A 19,573-nucleotide genomic window follows, 5' to 3' on the forward strand; every position below is an offset into this window, starting at 1 on the left:
GCTTGCAGTAGATCTCCAGAGCAAGAACGTCCAGAATCTTGGACTGATGCAGTCCAAGATTTCAAAGCTGGAAGGCCGAGAGCCTGAGCTGAACTTTTAAAATAATAGTGCTAGGATGTCATGTTGTGGATCATATGGATGGAAAAATGCAAGTAAATTTCATAAATATACTTGGGCAGGCATCAATATAACAAGACCCCCTGCCTGCCCAAGTAAGCTCTATATCTGGGAAACTGTAACTATTCAGCGTAAATCATCTGTGCTTTTGCATTTCATCAACAAACATTGAAGAATGTGAAATTGCTCAATATGGATGGAATTACCCTCTGTATTGATATAGCTACACGCACAGCCAATAATCCATAGAAATGCCATATCTGTGAATGCTTAAATTTTGTCTTGTGATAATTTCCCAACACAATAAAGGGGTCTAATAACAACAAACAAAACAAGGGGAACAAAATGAGTTGAAACAGATGGATACAGTTGTATGGTACATTGGGACCTCACAATGGGTCCCAGGGTTGTTTACCAGATGGTAGCCTTGTGTAGACTACTGTGCATGTGAGTGTGAGATATTGTGTGAGTGTGGTGGTGTTTCAGCAAAAATGATGAAAAATATGAGCCTTTTTATTTATTTATTTATTTTAAAAAAGCAGCCAGACGTGGTGAAAAATGCAGAATGATCCGGAGCTAACAAGACAAAGAAGGCAATTTATTTTCTGTAAAGCAGCCTAATCCTACTGCTAAATTTGATTTTTAAGAGACAGCAAGATGCTCTGTCTAAAATAATTGAATTGTGACCTGCTCTGAAGCTGCAGGGTACGCTGGTTGCCAGAGGTACTTGTTATTTTTTTTCTACGAGACATTATCTCCTTAATTAGGCTGTGATTTAGACTCAGAAATTCCTCTTCGACGAGCCAAACCTTTTAAAATGCCAAAAAGCGGACATTCTCAGGAGGAAATCTTTGCTTTCCAGACCATTCTTCACTAATGACAAGATCAAGACTCTAAGCAAATACCCCAGCCTCTCTGGCATCATGGGGGGGGGGACCACAGTCTTTGTGTGGTGCTTGATTGAATGCTAATTTATTCTTCTGTTTTGTAAGTGAAAGAATTTCCCTCTGGCTCAAGTATGAACTTTTTTTGACTAAAGAATGTTAAATTTTCTCGTAGTCTCTGAGCATGGAAGGCGCTAATCTTACTTTTTAATCTAATAAATTTAGTTTTGGATTATTTTTGGGGTAATTTTGGGTTTGGTTTTACATGATAACAGCACTCTAGGGCAGATGGACGCTGCCAAGAGACATTGTGGCAGCAAATGTACTTTTCAGCTGATCTTCTAGTTCATTCTTTTGAGAAGAAGTGCATATAAATCATTAGTTTCAGTGCTTTCTATCACCAGAAACCCAGGAATACCTACAAAATGTCTACTGAGGTTGTTTTTCTAATTTCCCAATCATCAAAATCAATCAAAACTAAAAATAGACCGAGGGGGAAAAAGCAACAGAACTCACCCAGATACTCAGAGATAAATTTAGCTCAAAATAATGCCTGCAAAATGACACCTGCGCACGCCTACTGACTATTCAGCTACGCCAGACTTTTTCAGGACTGTGTTTTGATCTTTCGCCTCTGTGACTCCATGACAGCAACAGCTGTGTTTGCCAGGAGATGTGACACAACCACAAACCTTTCTATAGCCAGGTGTGTTGTTCAGGTGTCGGTCGGGAAACCGGATGGTTAAGCACTGCCATCAGGTGCCCTCAGGCTGCTACTGCTCTCCAGCTGCCCAGCAGACACTCAGCAAACTGAGGGCGCAGCTGACTTGCTGCTTCTTCTTACTCTTCATAATCACTTGGCAAGCGCAGGCCATCTCAGGTGCAGTCTTCTGCACTGTGCAAGAATAGTTTGACAAAATATATTTACTACCTTACAGTACTTCTCCCTGAATGTTGTTCCCACGCTGACTTTTTACTTGTTTCTCTGAAGTTTCAATAAAAACAGAGGGTGGCAGAAAGCAGGGCAGATGCACGTGTTTTAATACCACTGCACTGTGAAGTTAAAACATCCATGTCAAACAGGTTTGCGTGATACACTTTCTGTGTAAGAGTACTTTTTGGTCTTTGCACACTAAAGACTTTATATGAAAGATGGTTGTTGGCATTGGCTTTTGAAGTCTCAAATTCACCAATTATGCTGTCACCATCTTGGTTTTCTTGGAGGTAGAAGTGTAAAAGGTTGTGAAGAGCTAAAGTAAAGTTCATTTGTGCATGCCTGTTTAGCCCAGAGCAGGTGACTACATGCTATATGCTTTTCTGTTTGTTGATGTTGAAGAAGTTGAAGTTGAAACCACAAGATTAGGAAATACATTCAGCATATTTGTTATGATAAGCTTAGGGTAATGGTAATTCAGTGCGATCTTGGGTATAGTCTGCTCCCTGTTTATGCTAAATCAATCCTCACCTTTCTCATTATTGGATTAAATCAGAATAGATGCCAAATTTGAATGAAAAGTAATTGAAATCAAGACAAAGAAACAAGAAAGTGTACCACAGTAATCTGCAGCAGGATACGAAACAACCTTACTCTGGAATGCAAATACAGAAAATCAGGAAGCAATTATTCAGCCTGTTGTAATTTTACCCTGTTAAAACATTAACGTGCAAAAGTGCAATCCAAATTTAGCCGTGTGGAATTACTCTAACGCTGTTAATTTTGTTTTGCTGTGCTTGTAAAGAGTCACGTGGTTAATAAGGAAATTCATTTTATACAAATTTGTTTGAGTCTCAAAACAAGGAGGGAGCAAACCTTTGAAAATTGTACATATAATTGCTTGTTAAGCCTTCTGAAACACGCAGCATAATTAGGGCTTTTTTTGGCTCATGTAAAATAGACTTAGAAGTTATTATAATGTTGGACTGTAAGTAAATATTTGTGAAAAATGACTTTCTGCTATAGTGTCATCAATCTGACAGTGTGTGTTAAAAGCTATATGCTCTTCAGTTGCTGCTAGCATTTCTGCAGCTTCCTGGATGCAGTGGATCTGGCTCAAATCCTGCACAGAATATCTGTGGTTCTTTTTGATAGGTCTATGAAACCTGGATAGTCCCAGAGTCGTTAGAGCTCTGAATAAGCCTGAGCCCTGAGCCAAGAAAACACCGCAGCAGTGGCCAAGAAACACGATGGCCGAGCAGAAAGCAGAAAGGACTGAATGGCACTTGGCTCTCTGACTGCTTCGGTCATTACATAAACCCTGTGAACAGAGAGGCAGGACAGATTTCTGCTCTTCAAGTGTCAGAGCTCCACACCAGCACAGCGCATCCCTTTTCTTTGTGAGAAGTCCATCGCAAGAAGGGTCTGCTGACACAATACTGCTCTGTCTGAAAGCGCCACTTCTGCCAAATGGATGAGCTCAATCTATGGCAGGTTGCAAAACAGACCAATGTCTAGCTACTCGGGAGGCTTTATTGGTAAAACAGAAGAATGGCCAGGGATAGCAGATGTTAAACAAACCATTTGGCATTGTGTTACCTGCCAGAGTAGAGATGCTGTACATGTGAGGAGATAGCACACATTCCACGGAGCACGTTGGTGGAGAATAAGAGGCTTTCAGCTGCAGCTTGGGGTCAGGGGGTCACATTGTAGTCTTCTGATATAATGTCCACAAGATAAGCGGCTATAAACTCTTAGCTCTGTACAAGATATCCTTCCTATCTATCAATATCACAGGCAGAATGTCAGATACACAGTATATTCTCGCCACAGAAAGCTAACTGTGTTTTCCATATTTCTTAAAAGAAGTAAAAGGGACTTTTATGCTTTGATATATACTCTTGCACATTGCACATTGCACAGTTGTATTTATACTATCAAATAATGAGCTTAGTGTATGTGCAAGAAATACCTGAGGCCTATATAGGCTGTATTTCAGTTTTGTCTACTCTGTACGATTCTGCAGACTGGATATTGTTTCAGCTTCAGCGGCGAACACAGAAGCCCCGCCCACCTGCTGGTAGACTCTTTTGTTTGCAAAGTTCAATTTGATTTTTTTTATACAGCTCCTAATCAAAACAACAGTAGCCTTAATGGGATTTATGTTGTAAAGAGTAAAGTAAGTAAAGAGTCCACAGGATGAACTGAGGGTCTGCACCATCGCCAAGTATGAAATAAATGAGGATAATGCTGAACTGCCAATCATGCAAAGCTACTCTACTAGATCCAAGAAGAAAAGCATAGAGCTTGCAGTCACTGTAATAGGTCCCCTTAAAATCAGCATGCAACAGAGGCCCCGGCTGTAACTAATCCAGAGAAGTCGCAGCCTCTGGTGAGCACGTTATCCTGTTCTGTTGTAATATTTAAAGAGAAACTAAAAATCAACAGGCTGTGGAAGAACAAAATCCGGCTTGTTGGGTAAAAGGCTTAACTGCGCAATCAGAAAGCTGCAGGATGTTTGATGCCGTCTCAGTGCCCTCTTGTCCTCTGGCTCCTCTCTTCTTCCTTTGTATGTTTTTCAGCAGCTTGTGTGGTTTTCCAGATCCCGCTTGTATTTGGACAACGGGACGTAAGATGGAAAGCAACAGGGTAACTCTGAGGTTTTGCTCAGCTATAAACGGTGAACGTGTTGGAACACCATTATCATGATTCAGCTTGGTACAAGTTTGCTGTGAAATTTCAAAAAACAAAAAAATTCAGGACAGGAAGGAAGGCCCACGGATGCCAGCACTGGGGCGAAAACAAGATTAGGGGTTAGACAAAACACAGGATCACTTCCCCCCGCGGCCTCGGCACTTCGAGCAGAAGGTACCCCATTATTACTGCTGGCCTGCAGGAACAGGATTCATTACTGGGAAACGGGACTCGGGAGAGGCTGCTGGGATAAACGCTGTAGCAGCCCTCACCACCAGCCTGCCCCCGCCATCTCTATCTGGCTTTTGTAACAAGCATCTCGGTCTGCGGTTGGGACATGCAGATGTTTAAACTATCTTACTGCACTTCAAGAAAAGCAGTTATTACTCAAAATCATGTATTGGGAGGATGAGTGTCTGTATGGGCTTGTCAGGATGGCTGAGTATTTGTTAGTCTGCGGATTCTAAATAAAAGTGCTTATATTTCATTAAACATTGTAGACTTAAAGCTTTAGATGAACTGGCTCGAAAGACCAATTTGACAGTTGCATCACTGCTGTACACTACAATAGATTCATTTGAGACACTTAAAATTTGTTTGAGCTGCGTCATTCACTACAGTACGTTATGTGTTTTCATTTTGCTCCTGCCGGCTTGGTAATGCAGTTAAAGTGCAGATCACTTTAAAAAAGTCCCTACTCTGACAAAGTGAATGTAGGCTACAAGTTCACTGTGATGGATTGCATAATTAAAGATTCAGCTTTCGGTGACTAGGTGAAATAAAAACCACTTGACGGCTAAAACTACAGAGCAAGTCAGCACAATTTTGCTAACATATGAGACCTGCTATGACGCATGTTTTAATGTGGAGATATTTGCAAAGGATGGAAAAGAGCCGCCTTGTTATTCAAGAAGCCAACAGCGAAAATGAATGATGAATACCTAATTTATGTACCGCTATTTTATTTCAGCGTACTGCGAGAGTCCAGTCTTTATACTTTTCCTCTAATGTGGTGCTGGTCCTGAGAAAGGTCTGCTTTTGAAAACCAGCTCACATTTAATCAGGTTTGAGTACTGATCATTACTTAACATTAATAGCAGACGTTTGGGTAACATTGTGGAAGAAAGTCATGATGGATGAAAGCTGAGGGCTCCATCTTCTAATCACTGGTGAAATCCTTGCGGTTCAGACTTCGACCTAGCAATTTTGTGATGTTCTTTGTGAGTTAGGGTAACTAGTCATTGGCACCACATTGATGGAAAAGGGGCAACAATCTCTGCATATACTGGCCTAAATAACTGCAAAGAGAACCAGTTGAACACACACATACCGCTGACCTGGCTCCTGAGCAGAGGTTGTGATTATAGTCCGGATACCACGCAGTGTTTGTCCTTCATATCAGCATTTTCAAGCACAGTCGGTCTGCCTGAAGGCCACGTGCGTAATTGTGGGGCATTCGAGTGTATTGGAAGATGCACAGACATCCGCATGTTTGTGTGTTCACCCTTTGACTAAATGAATAGACCCTCATGTATTTGATTGCGGAAAGTATAGCATTCAGCCTGCTGCAGGTTTTTCATCAGGGTTGGTGTTTCCACTGTACACCATCCACTCCCGCAGAGCAGTTAACCTAGCAGAAAGACTGTAACCTTGATTAAAGCTCAAAAAGTGCACTTCTTTCAGCGCCTTCCTTTAGGGCTCACCACAGCAAACCATCCACCTCAATCAGCCTTTCGTTAGCATCGTCCTGCAGCTCCATTTAGCACCCTTTGACTTGATGTGGTGAATGAGATAGTTTGGGTATCTGCAGAAGAGGGCAAAGTTTATTTATAGCATGTTTTAAACAACCTCTGACCGAAGTGTTGTACAAGTTATACAAAATATACACTGTAATCAACAATAAGTATTCGCTAAAAATCAAATTAAACAAAGTTCCTTCTATAATAACTCTTTGCTTGATGCTCAACCTGAGCTGTCCCTCATTTCTAATAATAATCTTCCCTCCTGACCCCCTTCAACTCTACTACCTTGGAGATGAAAGGTGAAGAAAATAATTTTTATTTAAAACATTTGAGCCGAGATGTGGATCATCAATATGTTTGATACTAGAGAAAATCAAAAGAGCTGATTTGCTGAAGGTGCTCTAACTTTCAGGCGCATCTCCTTCCCTCTGATCCGGGTCAGCGTTGTTAATGAGGCAGAGGGCCTGCCTCAGCTCTAGTTTCCTGAGATAACAATGTTTATGCCTGGGAAGAAACAAAGAACAGATATTGGTCAGGTTTCAGGAAACTAAAAAACTGTGTTTACCTGTAAAAAGGCCAAAATAATAAATGCATATAGCATGGACGCATGAATAAATTTGCAGCACATACAGAACTGGATTAGGTGCTTTCAAAAGATTTTCTATAATTGAGCAAATCTAATCAAATGTAAACAAAATTCAACCACCAGCTAAACATTTAACAAAGAACAACCGTAATTACACAATTTCTTTGTAATCCTGAATAATTTCATGGCATTTGGCTGACTGGTTAATGTCAGCCATTAGCAACACCAAAGAGTTTTTCAGTCTGTCATGCAATTTGTATTCCATTGACACAGAATGTCACTTACTACATATAACTCCTAATTTCACCTTGATGTCATGTTTAGAATGAGCAGTTTAGAACTCATCCACAGCTGGATCTGAATTGATAATAACTGTTTTGTGCCAGAGTTTGACAGGTGAAACACGTCTGTTTTTCTCATTGATGCAGTGAGTCAGCTGGATTGATATTCAGCTGAGGAGGCTCATGTTGATAAAATCCTGCTAATCTGCTGTGCTACTACTGTTAAAGCCTTCTGAATTTTGCATGCAGAGGGGTTACTGTCGCAAACATTTTATGGTCAGCTGAGGGTCAGGGATCCAGCGTGAGAGTCGAGTAAGCCTGCTTAAACCAGGGGAAAACAAGTTATCTGTAGTCTTCCCTTGACCTCTCATGTGCTTCTCTTAATCCATGTTGAAGAGCTGCCTTTGAAGGCATCGTGCATTACGATAGTTTGTTACTTGTGTAATGTAATGGAGAAAAATGTCTTACTACAATATGTGGAACTGTGCGTAACATGCACACACACTATATCAACTTTACAGACTGGGGCTGAAATGATCAGAGTTAGCACCAGCAGCCTTCTTTTCCTGCAGAAAGCAGTTAGACATCGTTCCAGCTGGGTGATTATAAGCTTTAAACCTTTTACTTTGTGCACCAGAGTACTGCAGAACTGAGCTTGTTAGTGCAGCTGTCGTGACGGGGCTACAGCCCTGACGTAACAGCCTAGAACCAGCAGTTAACTGGCGCTATCTATTGTTTCAAATGAGAATAAGTAGTGTAACCAACTAGTATTTTGGGGTGTCAAATAGCGAATGGGATAATGTTTAATTGTCTGATGGACTAGTCATGAACACCACTAAGGAAAAAACTTTAAACCAAAATAGATTTGAACCAGGAATCTGTTTTTTTCCAAGAGATTCTGCAGAAAATTGTAAATTCAGCTCAATCAGGTGCAAACTTAGTGTCATGATGGGTTTGAGCTTCACTTTTTTCTTTTTTTCTTTTTAAATAGAGTGCAAGGTTTTAGGAAAGTTAAAAAATTGTACTGTACTGCTTCCTCGTTAATTTTGATATAAGTTAGTAATTGATTGCTGCTATTAGTTGTACTTTGGCAAAGGCGGTTCTCTCATTGGCTGCTGCTACTGTTAGTGGGCGAGCACATGATTAGACTAACACTCTTTTACGTGCCTCCAGTCCAGTCTAGTCCGGTGGGGTCCACTGTAACTCGCTCTGTAATGGCAGTTGCACAGCAGTAGTCTTCTGTTTGCTAAACTCCAATTACTTGGTGACTCAGTTGTACAGTTCCATGGTTTTGTGTTGTCCACCAAGGATGGAAATAAATACAATTCCTTTGGGGAACCGATCTGTGTGGTGGTGATGTGAACAGGTGAACTCTATATGAAAACTTTTAACTCCCCATATCAACTATAAACCTGGTTTTAGTCTAACTGATGCCATTTTTAGGGCCAATAAAAATATCAGGGCTTAAGAATAATGAAAATTAGAAGCAGACTCTGCAATACAATTCTGTGGGACTTCTTAACATTTTAAATATTTATGCAAATGTATCCAATTCGACTGTGTGGCTTCTCTCTGCATGTCTACCACATGCATGGAGACACAGACATCTCTGCAATCGTGTTGTCTCTGGTTTCAGACTTCTCACTGAGTACCACATCACTGAGTTGAGGGCTGAGTAGGGGCCATGTGGTTGTCGGTGGAGGTCTGCGGTGTTGGAGTTTAACGTGCCATTTAAACAGTGACCCTCCTCCCCAAAACTGTAAATACTCCTCTATCCTCTCAACCCTGCCAGCGCATACTTAAAACGGACACGCGGCCAGTCTGCTTACAAGCTCCGTCGAAGTCGGTGCTCTGTTCCAACCTACTGTGTAGGTTATAGACAGGAGAACAAGTTTGGCAAACTTAAAAGCATGAATAGAGTCGTTTCCCACAGATGTATTAAAGCTTTTGCAGACGGTCAGAGATCTTTGCCCAGACATGCTGAGCCTAACTGGCCTGCCCTCAGGCCTTCATCTCAGGCTAACGCATCCCGAGGAACGCTGATGCTGCTCTCTCTCAACAATAACAGCCATGCCCCTGTTTGTTTGCAAAAAGTCTTTTTTCTCTCTCTTTCTTTCGTCTTCCTCTCCAGAACCCCCCGTGTACAGGGAACTCATTTTGAGGTCTGGCGAAGTGCTGATTAAAATATTATATTCTCACTTGGAGTGAAAATGAGGGTCAAGACTCAGAATTCAAAGCTGAAGAGTGAAAGATTTTGCTCGATAAACAGACTGTTTTAAAGAAAGCAGCCCGGGGCTTTGAGGCCAATGAAAGCTTTTGATTCTTGGGAAAGTCTTGCACGCTGTTTGACTCGACTCTGTCCCTAAACAACCGTATCTTTAAAAAAAAAAAAAAAAAAAAAGCCCTCTTGTACAGTTTTGAGACTTAAACCAAATGCAAAGGCATCTGATTTTGGAAAGGATAGATAAAGCGGGACTGGGTTTGTGAACTGTGATAAATCATAAATGAAGTGGTTTTTAAAATATACAACTTTAGTGTTTTGAGAAGTGGTGCTTTTATGTGCCTTTTATGTCCTTTCCTCTGTATAAATGTTGGTTATGTGTCGGCATGTGGAAATATAACAAACCACAGAAGCAGAGCATCCAAATGCAAGCGAAGGATATCCACCTACAGAAACCAGGAGAGCAGCAAAAATCTGAAAAATAAACAAGACTTAATACACAAGAAAATACAAGACAAAAAAGTCAAATCAGGGAATGGATGGAAAGGTGAGATTCTGGAAGAGCAAAGGTGATCTGGCCATTTGGGGTGGTACACTGGAAGCTGATTGGCTACTTGGACACATGAGATAATTGGAAATGGGCAGAAAGTAGTAAACACAATAGACGTAAGAAACAAGAAAAGGATATCAGATAAAATCATAAGCCAAATAACAACTCAACAAATACTTAAGAAACCAAGATCATGATTCATTTGATCTGGGACATATTCAAGCTTCAGTTGCTTGAGTTCTGGACGCACACATTCACCCTGTTTGCACACAAAAAACCCCCCCACATTGGATATCTAGTGTCTTCTGCTTCTCAGCCTTTTTTCAGACATACCAGTAACTGATTAAAGAAAACATTATTTTTTTTTGGTTGGAGGCCACAGGCAGCGACAGAAAATATTCTCCTTGGAGAATTAAATGTAATATTTTTCCTGGCGATGATCCAGTCGTATTTGGGGGATGTCAAATGATGTCTCACTCTTGCTCAGAGTTGGCATACCTCTGCCGCACCTAACGGCGACCTTGGCAAGTCGGTGGTGTCGCATTAATCAGCCAACAGCTCCGGGGCGGATGTCCTCTCTTTGATCTCTGCCATACCTGAGTGCAGTGCTGTGCCTGTCTGTGCCCGTTACCTGAGCTTGACTGGCAGTCTTGATTAAAAGACAGTGGGCATCGGTGTGCCAGTTTACCTCTTCCCTAATAGATCATCTTAATGAAGTCACTGTGCTGTGGCGGGTGATTAATACACACAAGTCATTAAGTCTGCTGTATATGAGCGTGGCTTTGTTGGAGGTGCCCTTTGCTTGTTTGGAGATAAATCTGAGGACTAAGTGGTCGAGCTGTTGGCAGTTTGACAGAATGTATGTTTAGACTGGATCTGCACCGAGTATGAGAAAGTGGAAGTAAAAGGGACAAGCTATCTCGTGCCAAAACAAAACGGTTAAAAGCTGAACATGCAGTGAAGCTAAAACTTGTAAAAGGGGTCATCCTGTGATCCTGGGACCCTCCTATCCAGGCCCTCCTGCATGCTCAGAGATTTTGTGGTACAGTGTTGTAAAAAAGCATTTGCCCCTTCCCTATTTGTATTTTATTTTATTTTGTTGTATGTTTGTCACACTTAAAAGTTTCACATCAAACTAATTTAAATATTAGACAAAGATAACACAAGTAAAAACGCAAAGTGAAGTTTCTAATTGAAGGTGTGAAAAAGTGATTGTACCCAAACCTGATAACTTGTTTTTCCACCCTTCTAGCAGCAACAACTGCAATCAAGTGTTTGTGATAACTGGCAATAAGTCTCATTAAAGCGCTGTGGAGAAGTTTTGGCTCACTCATCTTTGTAGACTTGTAATTCAGCCACATTGGAAGGTTTTCGAGCATGAACCACCCTTTAAGGTCATGCCACAGGTCAGGAATTTGACTAATCCACATATCTTTTCTTCCTTAATCAATGAAATCATCATTTAAAAACTGCTTTTTAAAAATTTTCTCGGGTTATTTGTCTCGAGGTGTTTTATATTGTAAAATAAAGACCCTACAATACTACAGGGAAACCCCAACAATCAAACAACCCCCTTTGAGTATGAAGTTTGCGACAGTGGGAAGGGAGAACTCCCCTTTAACAGGAAGAAACCTCCAGCAGAACCAGGCTCAAGGAAGAACAGCCATGGGGGGTTAAGGGGAGGAAGACGAGACGAGTGACACACTGTACACATTTCTCCCTTGAATACAGATTGTGAGTTTGTACAGATTAGAAGCACTGTATGCATTAGCATTGCTGCAGCAATGGTTGCCATGGAAGTCACTGCAGCTGTAGCTACCTCTGCTGAGCAGCTTTTTGTGGACACTTGGTTTGAAACTTGAATCATGTGTTCAGCCAACTAAAATGATCTCAGTTTGTGGCTTTATTTTTTTGTGCATTTTAAAATAAGACATTTATCTTAATATGTCTTAAGTAGTTTAAGCAGGCTTCTGCTACTTCTGTTAGATTGAGCTCTCTCTTACTCTCAAGATCATGGTGTGTTCACTCTATTTGGCATGCGAAAGTTCAGTCTATAATAATAATGATTATAGACTTTAGCATACTATAGTTAAAATGTTTTTTATTGTTGTCTTTCGTGTGGATGATTTGAAAGTAGCCGCTTTAGTTTGGGAACCCATCACCTCTTACCTGTTCTCCCATCACACAGCATCCCTTTGACCATCATTTAAAAGCCAAAGAGCAGGGAAGTAAAGCACACAGCCTGCTGTGCTGCAGACAAAGACTGTAGCCTTTGCATTGTTGCTGCCAGAGATGGAGCTTCAGAATAGATGAGTGATCATTTTCCTCCCCGCGGAGAAACTTTCCAACCACAACACACATTCCAGTAGACCGTGAAGCTCAGCTCCAGATGTAGCTTCTTTTATTCTTCATGTGGAGAGTGACGGAGAGAGGCCTTGAGGCTGAAGCGGAGCAGGATATGTGCTTTTCTTAAGTAAACACTTGTGTGAGGCCCTGACACTTGGTCCTGTTGTAAACAGGAAGCAGAGAGGATTCTGGAGAGATGTCCTCTAACACTCAAGTTTGTAATCATCTTTTTAATATCATCAGTACACAAACTGATACCTCTGTTTACTGTATGTGACTTTTGATACATTTAAATTTTGGCTCAACATTTAATGGTCTTAGAACATTCGGTGTATTTTTAATTAATCTTAATTAGGGTTTAGTATTGTGTAAAAAGTGCTTCTCCCGCAGATAATCGGTCCCAGCTGGGCAGCATTCACTCAACTCTCCAAAACTGTTTGGAGGAGGACACACGTGTCTTCGCTCTTCATCTGGATCACTTCTTAATTTCTTAACTTATTTAGATTATGTTTTAAATGAACTTTAGCCTCAGTGAAGTGTGCACAGATATGTCTGCAAAATAGTAAATGCACGGCAGATTATATCATTTGTATACAGAGAAATATGAAGTGTTTTTAAAATATGCAAAGAATAGGCCAACGGTGGCTGCTATAAGTGTGTCCTTGTATGTACAAACTTGTGGAGAGTGATGCGTTTCAGAGGGGGACTCTCGAGGCCCCTACAGTGGTGCTACAGAACATTGCATTACTTCTGTGACACTATTTGGGCTGAAGAAATTATGTGTAATGCTGAAATGCGAACACATTGCTCAAGGCATTCAGTCAATGCCCTGGACGCTCATCCTTCAGCACTTTCAGTGCTTTGCTCAGCTGGCCCAAGGTAAGAAACTGGCCAGAAAAATAAACACACTGTGATGATGTCAGGAGCAAAAACACCCCTTATATGGACACACACAGATACCCTTTGCCTTTAGCTGAACTAAAAAGAAGCACAGCAATTTGGAATACTAGAGAGCAAAGTGGGCTCCATCTCTTTCCAAAACAAACTTTGAGATTCCCAACTCCACATTTTAGGAAAGTTTGTGCATAGCAGAGTGGTTAGTCATTGCGCAATCCACTCTGCGTTGACACAGACAGAATTCTGTTTTATGGCATCGTCTTTTTTTCTTTTTTTTTTCCATATATCATTGTTCTTAATCTCCTAATTATGCCCCATCATGTTTAGAACAATAAATTGCTGCAGAAAACGCCTTATCTGCAGACTTGTGTGCATATAGTAAGTTTAAACTTGTAAAACATGTTAACAACCTAATGCAAAGTCACACTATGAAATTCAAAATCAGTGCCATGATTATTTATTTCAGGTCTTGGATACCTCCATAGGTGTCTGTGTGGGGGATGATGAGAGTACCGGTGAGGGAAGAGGTGGAGGAGAGTGCTAGCTTTAAGCTCAGAGTGAGACTCAAAAGGAACTGGCATTTTCCCCAAGGACAACTGATAAACCGTTTGGCAGGAAAAGCCTTGCAAATGACTGCATTCCTCTTTAACCTTGTAAGGCTATTTTTACCGATGAAGGGTCTGCTGGGCAGCCATCTTTTGTTCACCCTGCGGTGTAAAACGGGAAAGCCTGGTTTGCATTGTCCCCCTCTGGGAGTTTGGCCCCCGATCTCTGTCTCGTGTCACGATCCAGCCGTCAGTGTTGAGACGTGTTTGTGCAATGCATCTTCGCCGCTCCTGACAGATGAACCCGGTAACTCTTTCGTACTCCATCTCAGTGAGAAGTTTGGGCTGTGCACATGTTTTAAGATAAAAATAAAAAATTAAGATTATCAGAAGTAAAGTTGGTTTTCCCAGACGATTCGTGAGCTGTCTGCTTCGATTATGAAAGCTGCTCGCCTATGTCAAAGGGATGTTTGCACTCCGTTTGTTTATATATAACAAACGGAGTATTGTGTCTTTTATTGTGTTTTCAAGGGACATTCCACTGGTCAAAAATCCCCCCTGACTTGTCCCCAGGAGGTGAAAGGCCGAGTGCAGACTGTTTTCCTGTTGCCGTACTAGAGTCCATCTGGCGTTAGGGTAGTGTTTGAGCTGTAGCTCCTGGGGGATTCCTGGAAGTGAATGTGACCATGTCTTAAGAGGATTAAGAGGAGACCCTGGTTGTGTTGAGCCAGAGGTCAATATTGCTGTTACTGTGGGAATGACCTTGCTTGTCACGACAAATCTGTCAGTGCACTCAAATGCAATAAAATGAGCAAGTTATTGTTGGATTTGTCTGGGGGACTGATTCTAGCAACCCGTTAAGCACTGGAGGGTGGGGCTGGTTTGATTGTACACTTATCTTGAACAGTACCAAAAAGTTTCAGATCAGAATAAAGAATTCATAGAAGCCGATTGTATAAAAACTAACAAGCTGAGCATATTTTTTTTATACAGAATAATAAAAAGTCAGACAGAATCTGTCCCAAAGCCTTTGTCACAGAGGAATTCTTGACATTATTGTGATAATTAGGTCACTGAACTTTTCAGTTTGCACATGCTGCACACAGCCGGAAATAGTTCACTTCAAACTACTGGAAATGTGCTCGCTTGATTAATGTGAGGGAGCTTCTGTTGTGGAACAAGCAGAGGCAGGACAAAAGGCGCCCACCTGCTACTAGTGAATGCACCAGGGATGCACCAATTGTGAAGTTCTGGACTGATACCTACACCTGTGGCCAACAGTTGATGCTGACACCAATAATTTACTCTCTGCTTATGTTTAAAAAAAATCCTGTCCCCAATTTTGCTTCAGAAAAAACAAGTAAACCTATAAATTCCATTTTATTTGCTGACACACAGAAAATAATGTGAGTCAACAAGGCCAACATCTGGAGGCTGTCCTGCGGTGTGAAACGCAACATTTTGTTTTAGGACAAGTTAAAGCCTGATTTGGCTTTATAAGAGATTTGTTCTGACATGCATGAATACTCAGTGCGGTTAACGCTTGAAGCTGTTGTTTTTGTCTCTCACTGTAAAGATGCTTAGATAAAACAATGTATTTATCCTCTGTATACAGTAAAAAAAAAGCATACCTTGGCTTAGAAAAGAGGTTTGGCTGCTGACAAGCTGCCTGTTTAAAAATGTTTGTTGAAAACATGGCTGCACAAATGATTCCTCATCATTTTTACAAGCATACAACCCTCATGTAATATACGGTTATGCAACCAAGAAGGAAGTTGTATATATGATGCAAATTTGGTAAAATGGGACCATAGTTTATGTCCACTTCACTTCCTAATTTCGTCTGTCATCACCTTATCACAGAGCCTGGATGAGCTGGATGATGATGATGGCGGAGAGAAGGACAGGAGGGAGGAGGAGGAGCTGGTTCAGGCCAACACGTTTCAGAATGAGTCCATGACAGCTGACCCTGCCGCCGGCTACTTACTGGTAAGAAGTGACATGATGTAAAAAGGAGTGTTGTTTTTTTATTTTGCAAATCAGCCTCAGCACAGGATGTCCACAGAGTACAGCCTGCATTTTCTCGCTTGTTATGTCTTTGAGCAGAGTAGCTTACATATTGTAACATCAGTGCTGCCAAACGGAGACACTCGGAGCTCAGGGAGGCACCGAGAATGCTTAGTTGGTGCAAAAAAGCTGCAAAACACAAAGGTGTCTTGGTGTTTCATCATCAATGGAAAAAGAGGTTAAAGGCAAAATGTAACAAACAAAGCAGCTGGTGCAACAGTTCCTCATAAGTCTGGGTTTTTTGATGGTCTAATTAACTTTTTTTTTAACACTGAGATGCAAGGTGTCATCAGAAAATTCTTTTTTTTTTTTTTTTTTTTTTTTTTTGAAAATCAGTCCCCTCTTTAATGTGCTCCTGCTGTTTTCTCTGTGGAAGTCCTACTCTGACCAGTTGCACTTGGACTTTAGAGAGACAAACATCTTCCTCTGTGTCAAACCAACCCGACTTTCAGGTCAGGGAGCGCGCTGTAATGAGAGCTGGGTCTCCCAGAAAAGCGATGAGTTTTCAGCAGAAGAGCTCACAGTCCTGCTCTTAACACCCTGAAACACTGGAGGAAGGAAGAACTGGCCCAAACAGTTTAGACCACAGTCTTTGCTTAAAACTTGCTCTTCCCAGTAGCTGTGCCTCCCTGACGGTTTGTTTTCCTCTGAAATAAGTTAAAGAGGCGTTGGATTGAAACACCGGAAGAGATCCAGCACACATCAGTGAAGTTCAAGTGGTTAAAAGTGTGCCACCCAGGAAGTGGTACAGCGCTGACCAAGAGGATGACTTATATGGCCAAGTTAAATTTATGAGAGTTTTGGTTAGTATGGCTGGAATCATTCCTAATCGTGCACCTTTTTACTTTTCCATTTGCGCAAAATTAAATATCTTTGAGTGTCCAGGGGAAAAATAGCCGAGTATAGACTTTATCTTGGCCTGTGAAAACATGTAGAGCGCTATTTTATAGACTAAACAAAAATAAAAGATAACTGATAATGATTAGCTTTCGTCCTGAACGTGAGTGGAAACGCAACAGGATCATCACATCTCGCCGCCGCTTAGCGTTAGCGTAGTGGAGCTCGGGCCAACAAAGTGAAGGGCCACATTCATCAAACTTCAGAATCTGCAGAATCTGGTTTTGTCTAGAAGGCGTCTGGTTCTTGAGAGTGTGAACCTGACACTGTTGATGTCTACAAACTGAATCTTTTAATCTTGGCAAGTGATTCTGTGTTTATTTAATAGAAGTGAGCTCTTGCAGAGGCCGTCTGGTCTTTGTCTGAGTAAGTCCAGCAGGTGTTCTGTACAATGAGGCTGTAAATGAATGAGTAAAAACAGAGCCTTAATAAATAATGGCACATTGGTAATTTGAGTTCTGTCTTTCACCAGAACAGTAGTTCATATTCCAGTTTATGTAATTTCAAACTCGCTTCTAATGGACATGCATTGATTTTCAATATAACCTCGAGTGCAGAGAGGATATGAAAGCATCCAGCTGTGTACCGACGACTCAGACATCCTGTACGAAAATCATCTGACTGACATGATAATCGGCTTTTGAACGAAATAAAAAATAAATAGGAATATCTAATGGCTCTGCCGCTGTGTGACAGCTCGTGTGGATGTAGCAAGGAGACGCATTCCAGATGGATTGGCTGTTATGCATCAGCAGGCTTATTTTGTTTTGGGCTGGAACTGTCTGAGGCTGTTTACGCGAAGCAAAGGCTTGTGCATGAAATATGTACACAAACAACCACACTAACAGGAAGACTGTGACAGCACCTGCTGAGATGTGGCCTCAATAAAAAAAAATAATAAAAAGGATTCAACTGTTTACATAAAGTGTTCTACATGTAAACAAACAGCAGGGAGTTCAGTAGAATCAGCTCTTTGCCACGCATCCAGTTTTGTAGAGGGGAGGACCCTCGGTTTATAATTTGGAGCAGAATATGCCCGATCATGCATGGGCTGAATCTAATCTCACCATCTCCGTATTAGCTCTAACTCAGAGCAGATGTGGCTATGCAGGAACTAACCATTAGATGTCTCACTGTCACTCATCTAAAATTGATATTTCTATTCTCCTGGGGCTCCGGTGCCAGCTTGTTCAGAAGAAGTCAGACTTGGAGGAAAAACAACAGGAGGGATACAATTCGATCAGCAGATTTACAGCAGAGCTGTCAGTTAGACATCTGCAAAGATGGAGCATGTTTTAAAAAAAAAAAAATAGTGCCGTTCCCCTCGGGTGCCATTTATCAAATTCTGTGTCAGCTCCATGATGATATACAACATCAGGCCAGGCCTCTTAGCTTGTTTCAAGATATGTGGACAAAAAGTTTTGAAAAGAAGCTCCGTTCACCTTCTGTTCAGAGCTGTTTTGCTGCTAACTGCCTTCCCAGGTCTCAGAGCATTTTCCAACCAAAACAAGCTGTATTTCTTAGCTGCTCGAGATGCTCAGATGTTTCAAATTCAGCAATGCCTCTTATTAAAGGACCCATGATGCATTTAAATGAGTTTGAGATGTGTTCACTGTGTGTGCATTAGAGCTCAGGCCCACACGGTTCTTCTCCTGCACATGTATCTGATAAGTATGGTAATCAGAGAGGCCCAGCGCAGGCATGTGCTCCTTGTTATCAGGGCTTACCTCCCTCTGGTATGCAGGTCCTACAAGGAAACCTGTTCTAGCGATCTAGCAGCCCAGAACCACGTGGAACATTCCTCTGGATCCTCTGCTTTTATTGAGGAGCCAGGTCCACAGCAGACAAGTTCAGCTTTCTCTTTCACCTGGAGAAAGCGTATCCCCGGCAATCTCCATCCAGCACTCTTTAAGGAGCCACATTTGCATTTTTCATTATCACCTTTCAACACCAAGAAGCGGTGCTGATGCAGAGCATCATGTCTGAGCAGCAGGGAAGTGTTCACAACCCGTCACATGGCATTTCCAGCAGGAGCTGTGCTAGCAGCAAAGTGCAATTCACTGTAGAGCCTAAAATAGTATTTGATAACATTCACACCTTTGTTTGTTCAAGATTATGGCTATATGGGCCAACAACCAGTGCTCATCTCTGACAGGCAAGCTCCCAGCAACAACTATAGGGGAGTTAAATTTGAAAGATCCTTACATTTAACTTCTAATTCAGGCACTTTAGGGGGTAAGAAAAGGTCTTTTAGGAATCTGAAAGGGAGGACAAGAGGACAAGAGGTTAACGTGACTTTCTGCTACTGTTTACAGTGCTGCTTATAGGTTAGCCTTGTTTTCATCTCCAGCCTTCGATCTATGTTCCAGGTTGGCATTTTGACATCTATTTCTTCAGCCGGCATCAAAGACCCAGACAGCCAGGTGTGGTTAGCGTCTTAATAAAATGTGTGACAGGACTGCAAAACAGCTTGAGTATAACAATAGAGCGGTAAGGTAAAAATGTTAGCTTGTAATTGCAGCCAGAACCTGCAAATATCTCAACACATTGAGTACTTGCTGCTGTTTACTCAGGATCCCTTAAAATGCCAATCATGCATCTTATTTGAGCGTCTCTCTCTGTCTGTCAGATTTATTGAATGCCCCGAGTAAAATTGTGATTTTTATCAGCTTTGTGCAGAGAAACAGACTGAGCCCTGGCTGGAATGCCAAATATCAGTTTTTCATGGGCAGAGATGCTGATCCGTGAGAAATGTTCCTTTTTTTTTTCTTTTTCTTTTTTAATTTAATGAGCTGCCAAAACATAAATCTGT

At 41.4% G+C, this 19,573-nt stretch overlaps 1 protein-coding gene across 2 annotated transcripts in view; it reads left to right on the forward strand.

The window, feature by feature from the left end:
- Positions 1-19,573, forward strand: part of pawr (PRKC, apoptosis, WT1, regulator) — a 68,850-nt gene that overhangs the window by 30,589 nt on the left and 18,688 nt on the right. For both annotated transcript variants that reach the window (XM_031746322.2, XM_039601202.1), the window contains exon 3: positions 15,661-15,786. In XM_031746322.2, coding sequence (XP_031602182.2) covers positions 15,661-15,786 — 126 coding nt within the window. The remainder of the gene's footprint in view (positions 1-15,660; positions 15,787-19,573) is intronic.

This window comes from Oreochromis aureus, linkage group 17 (genome assembly GCF_013358895.1).
Source record: "Oreochromis aureus strain Israel breed Guangdong linkage group 17, ZZ_aureus, whole genome shotgun sequence".
NCBI lineage: Eukaryota > Metazoa > Chordata > Actinopteri > Cichliformes > Cichlidae > Oreochromis > Oreochromis aureus.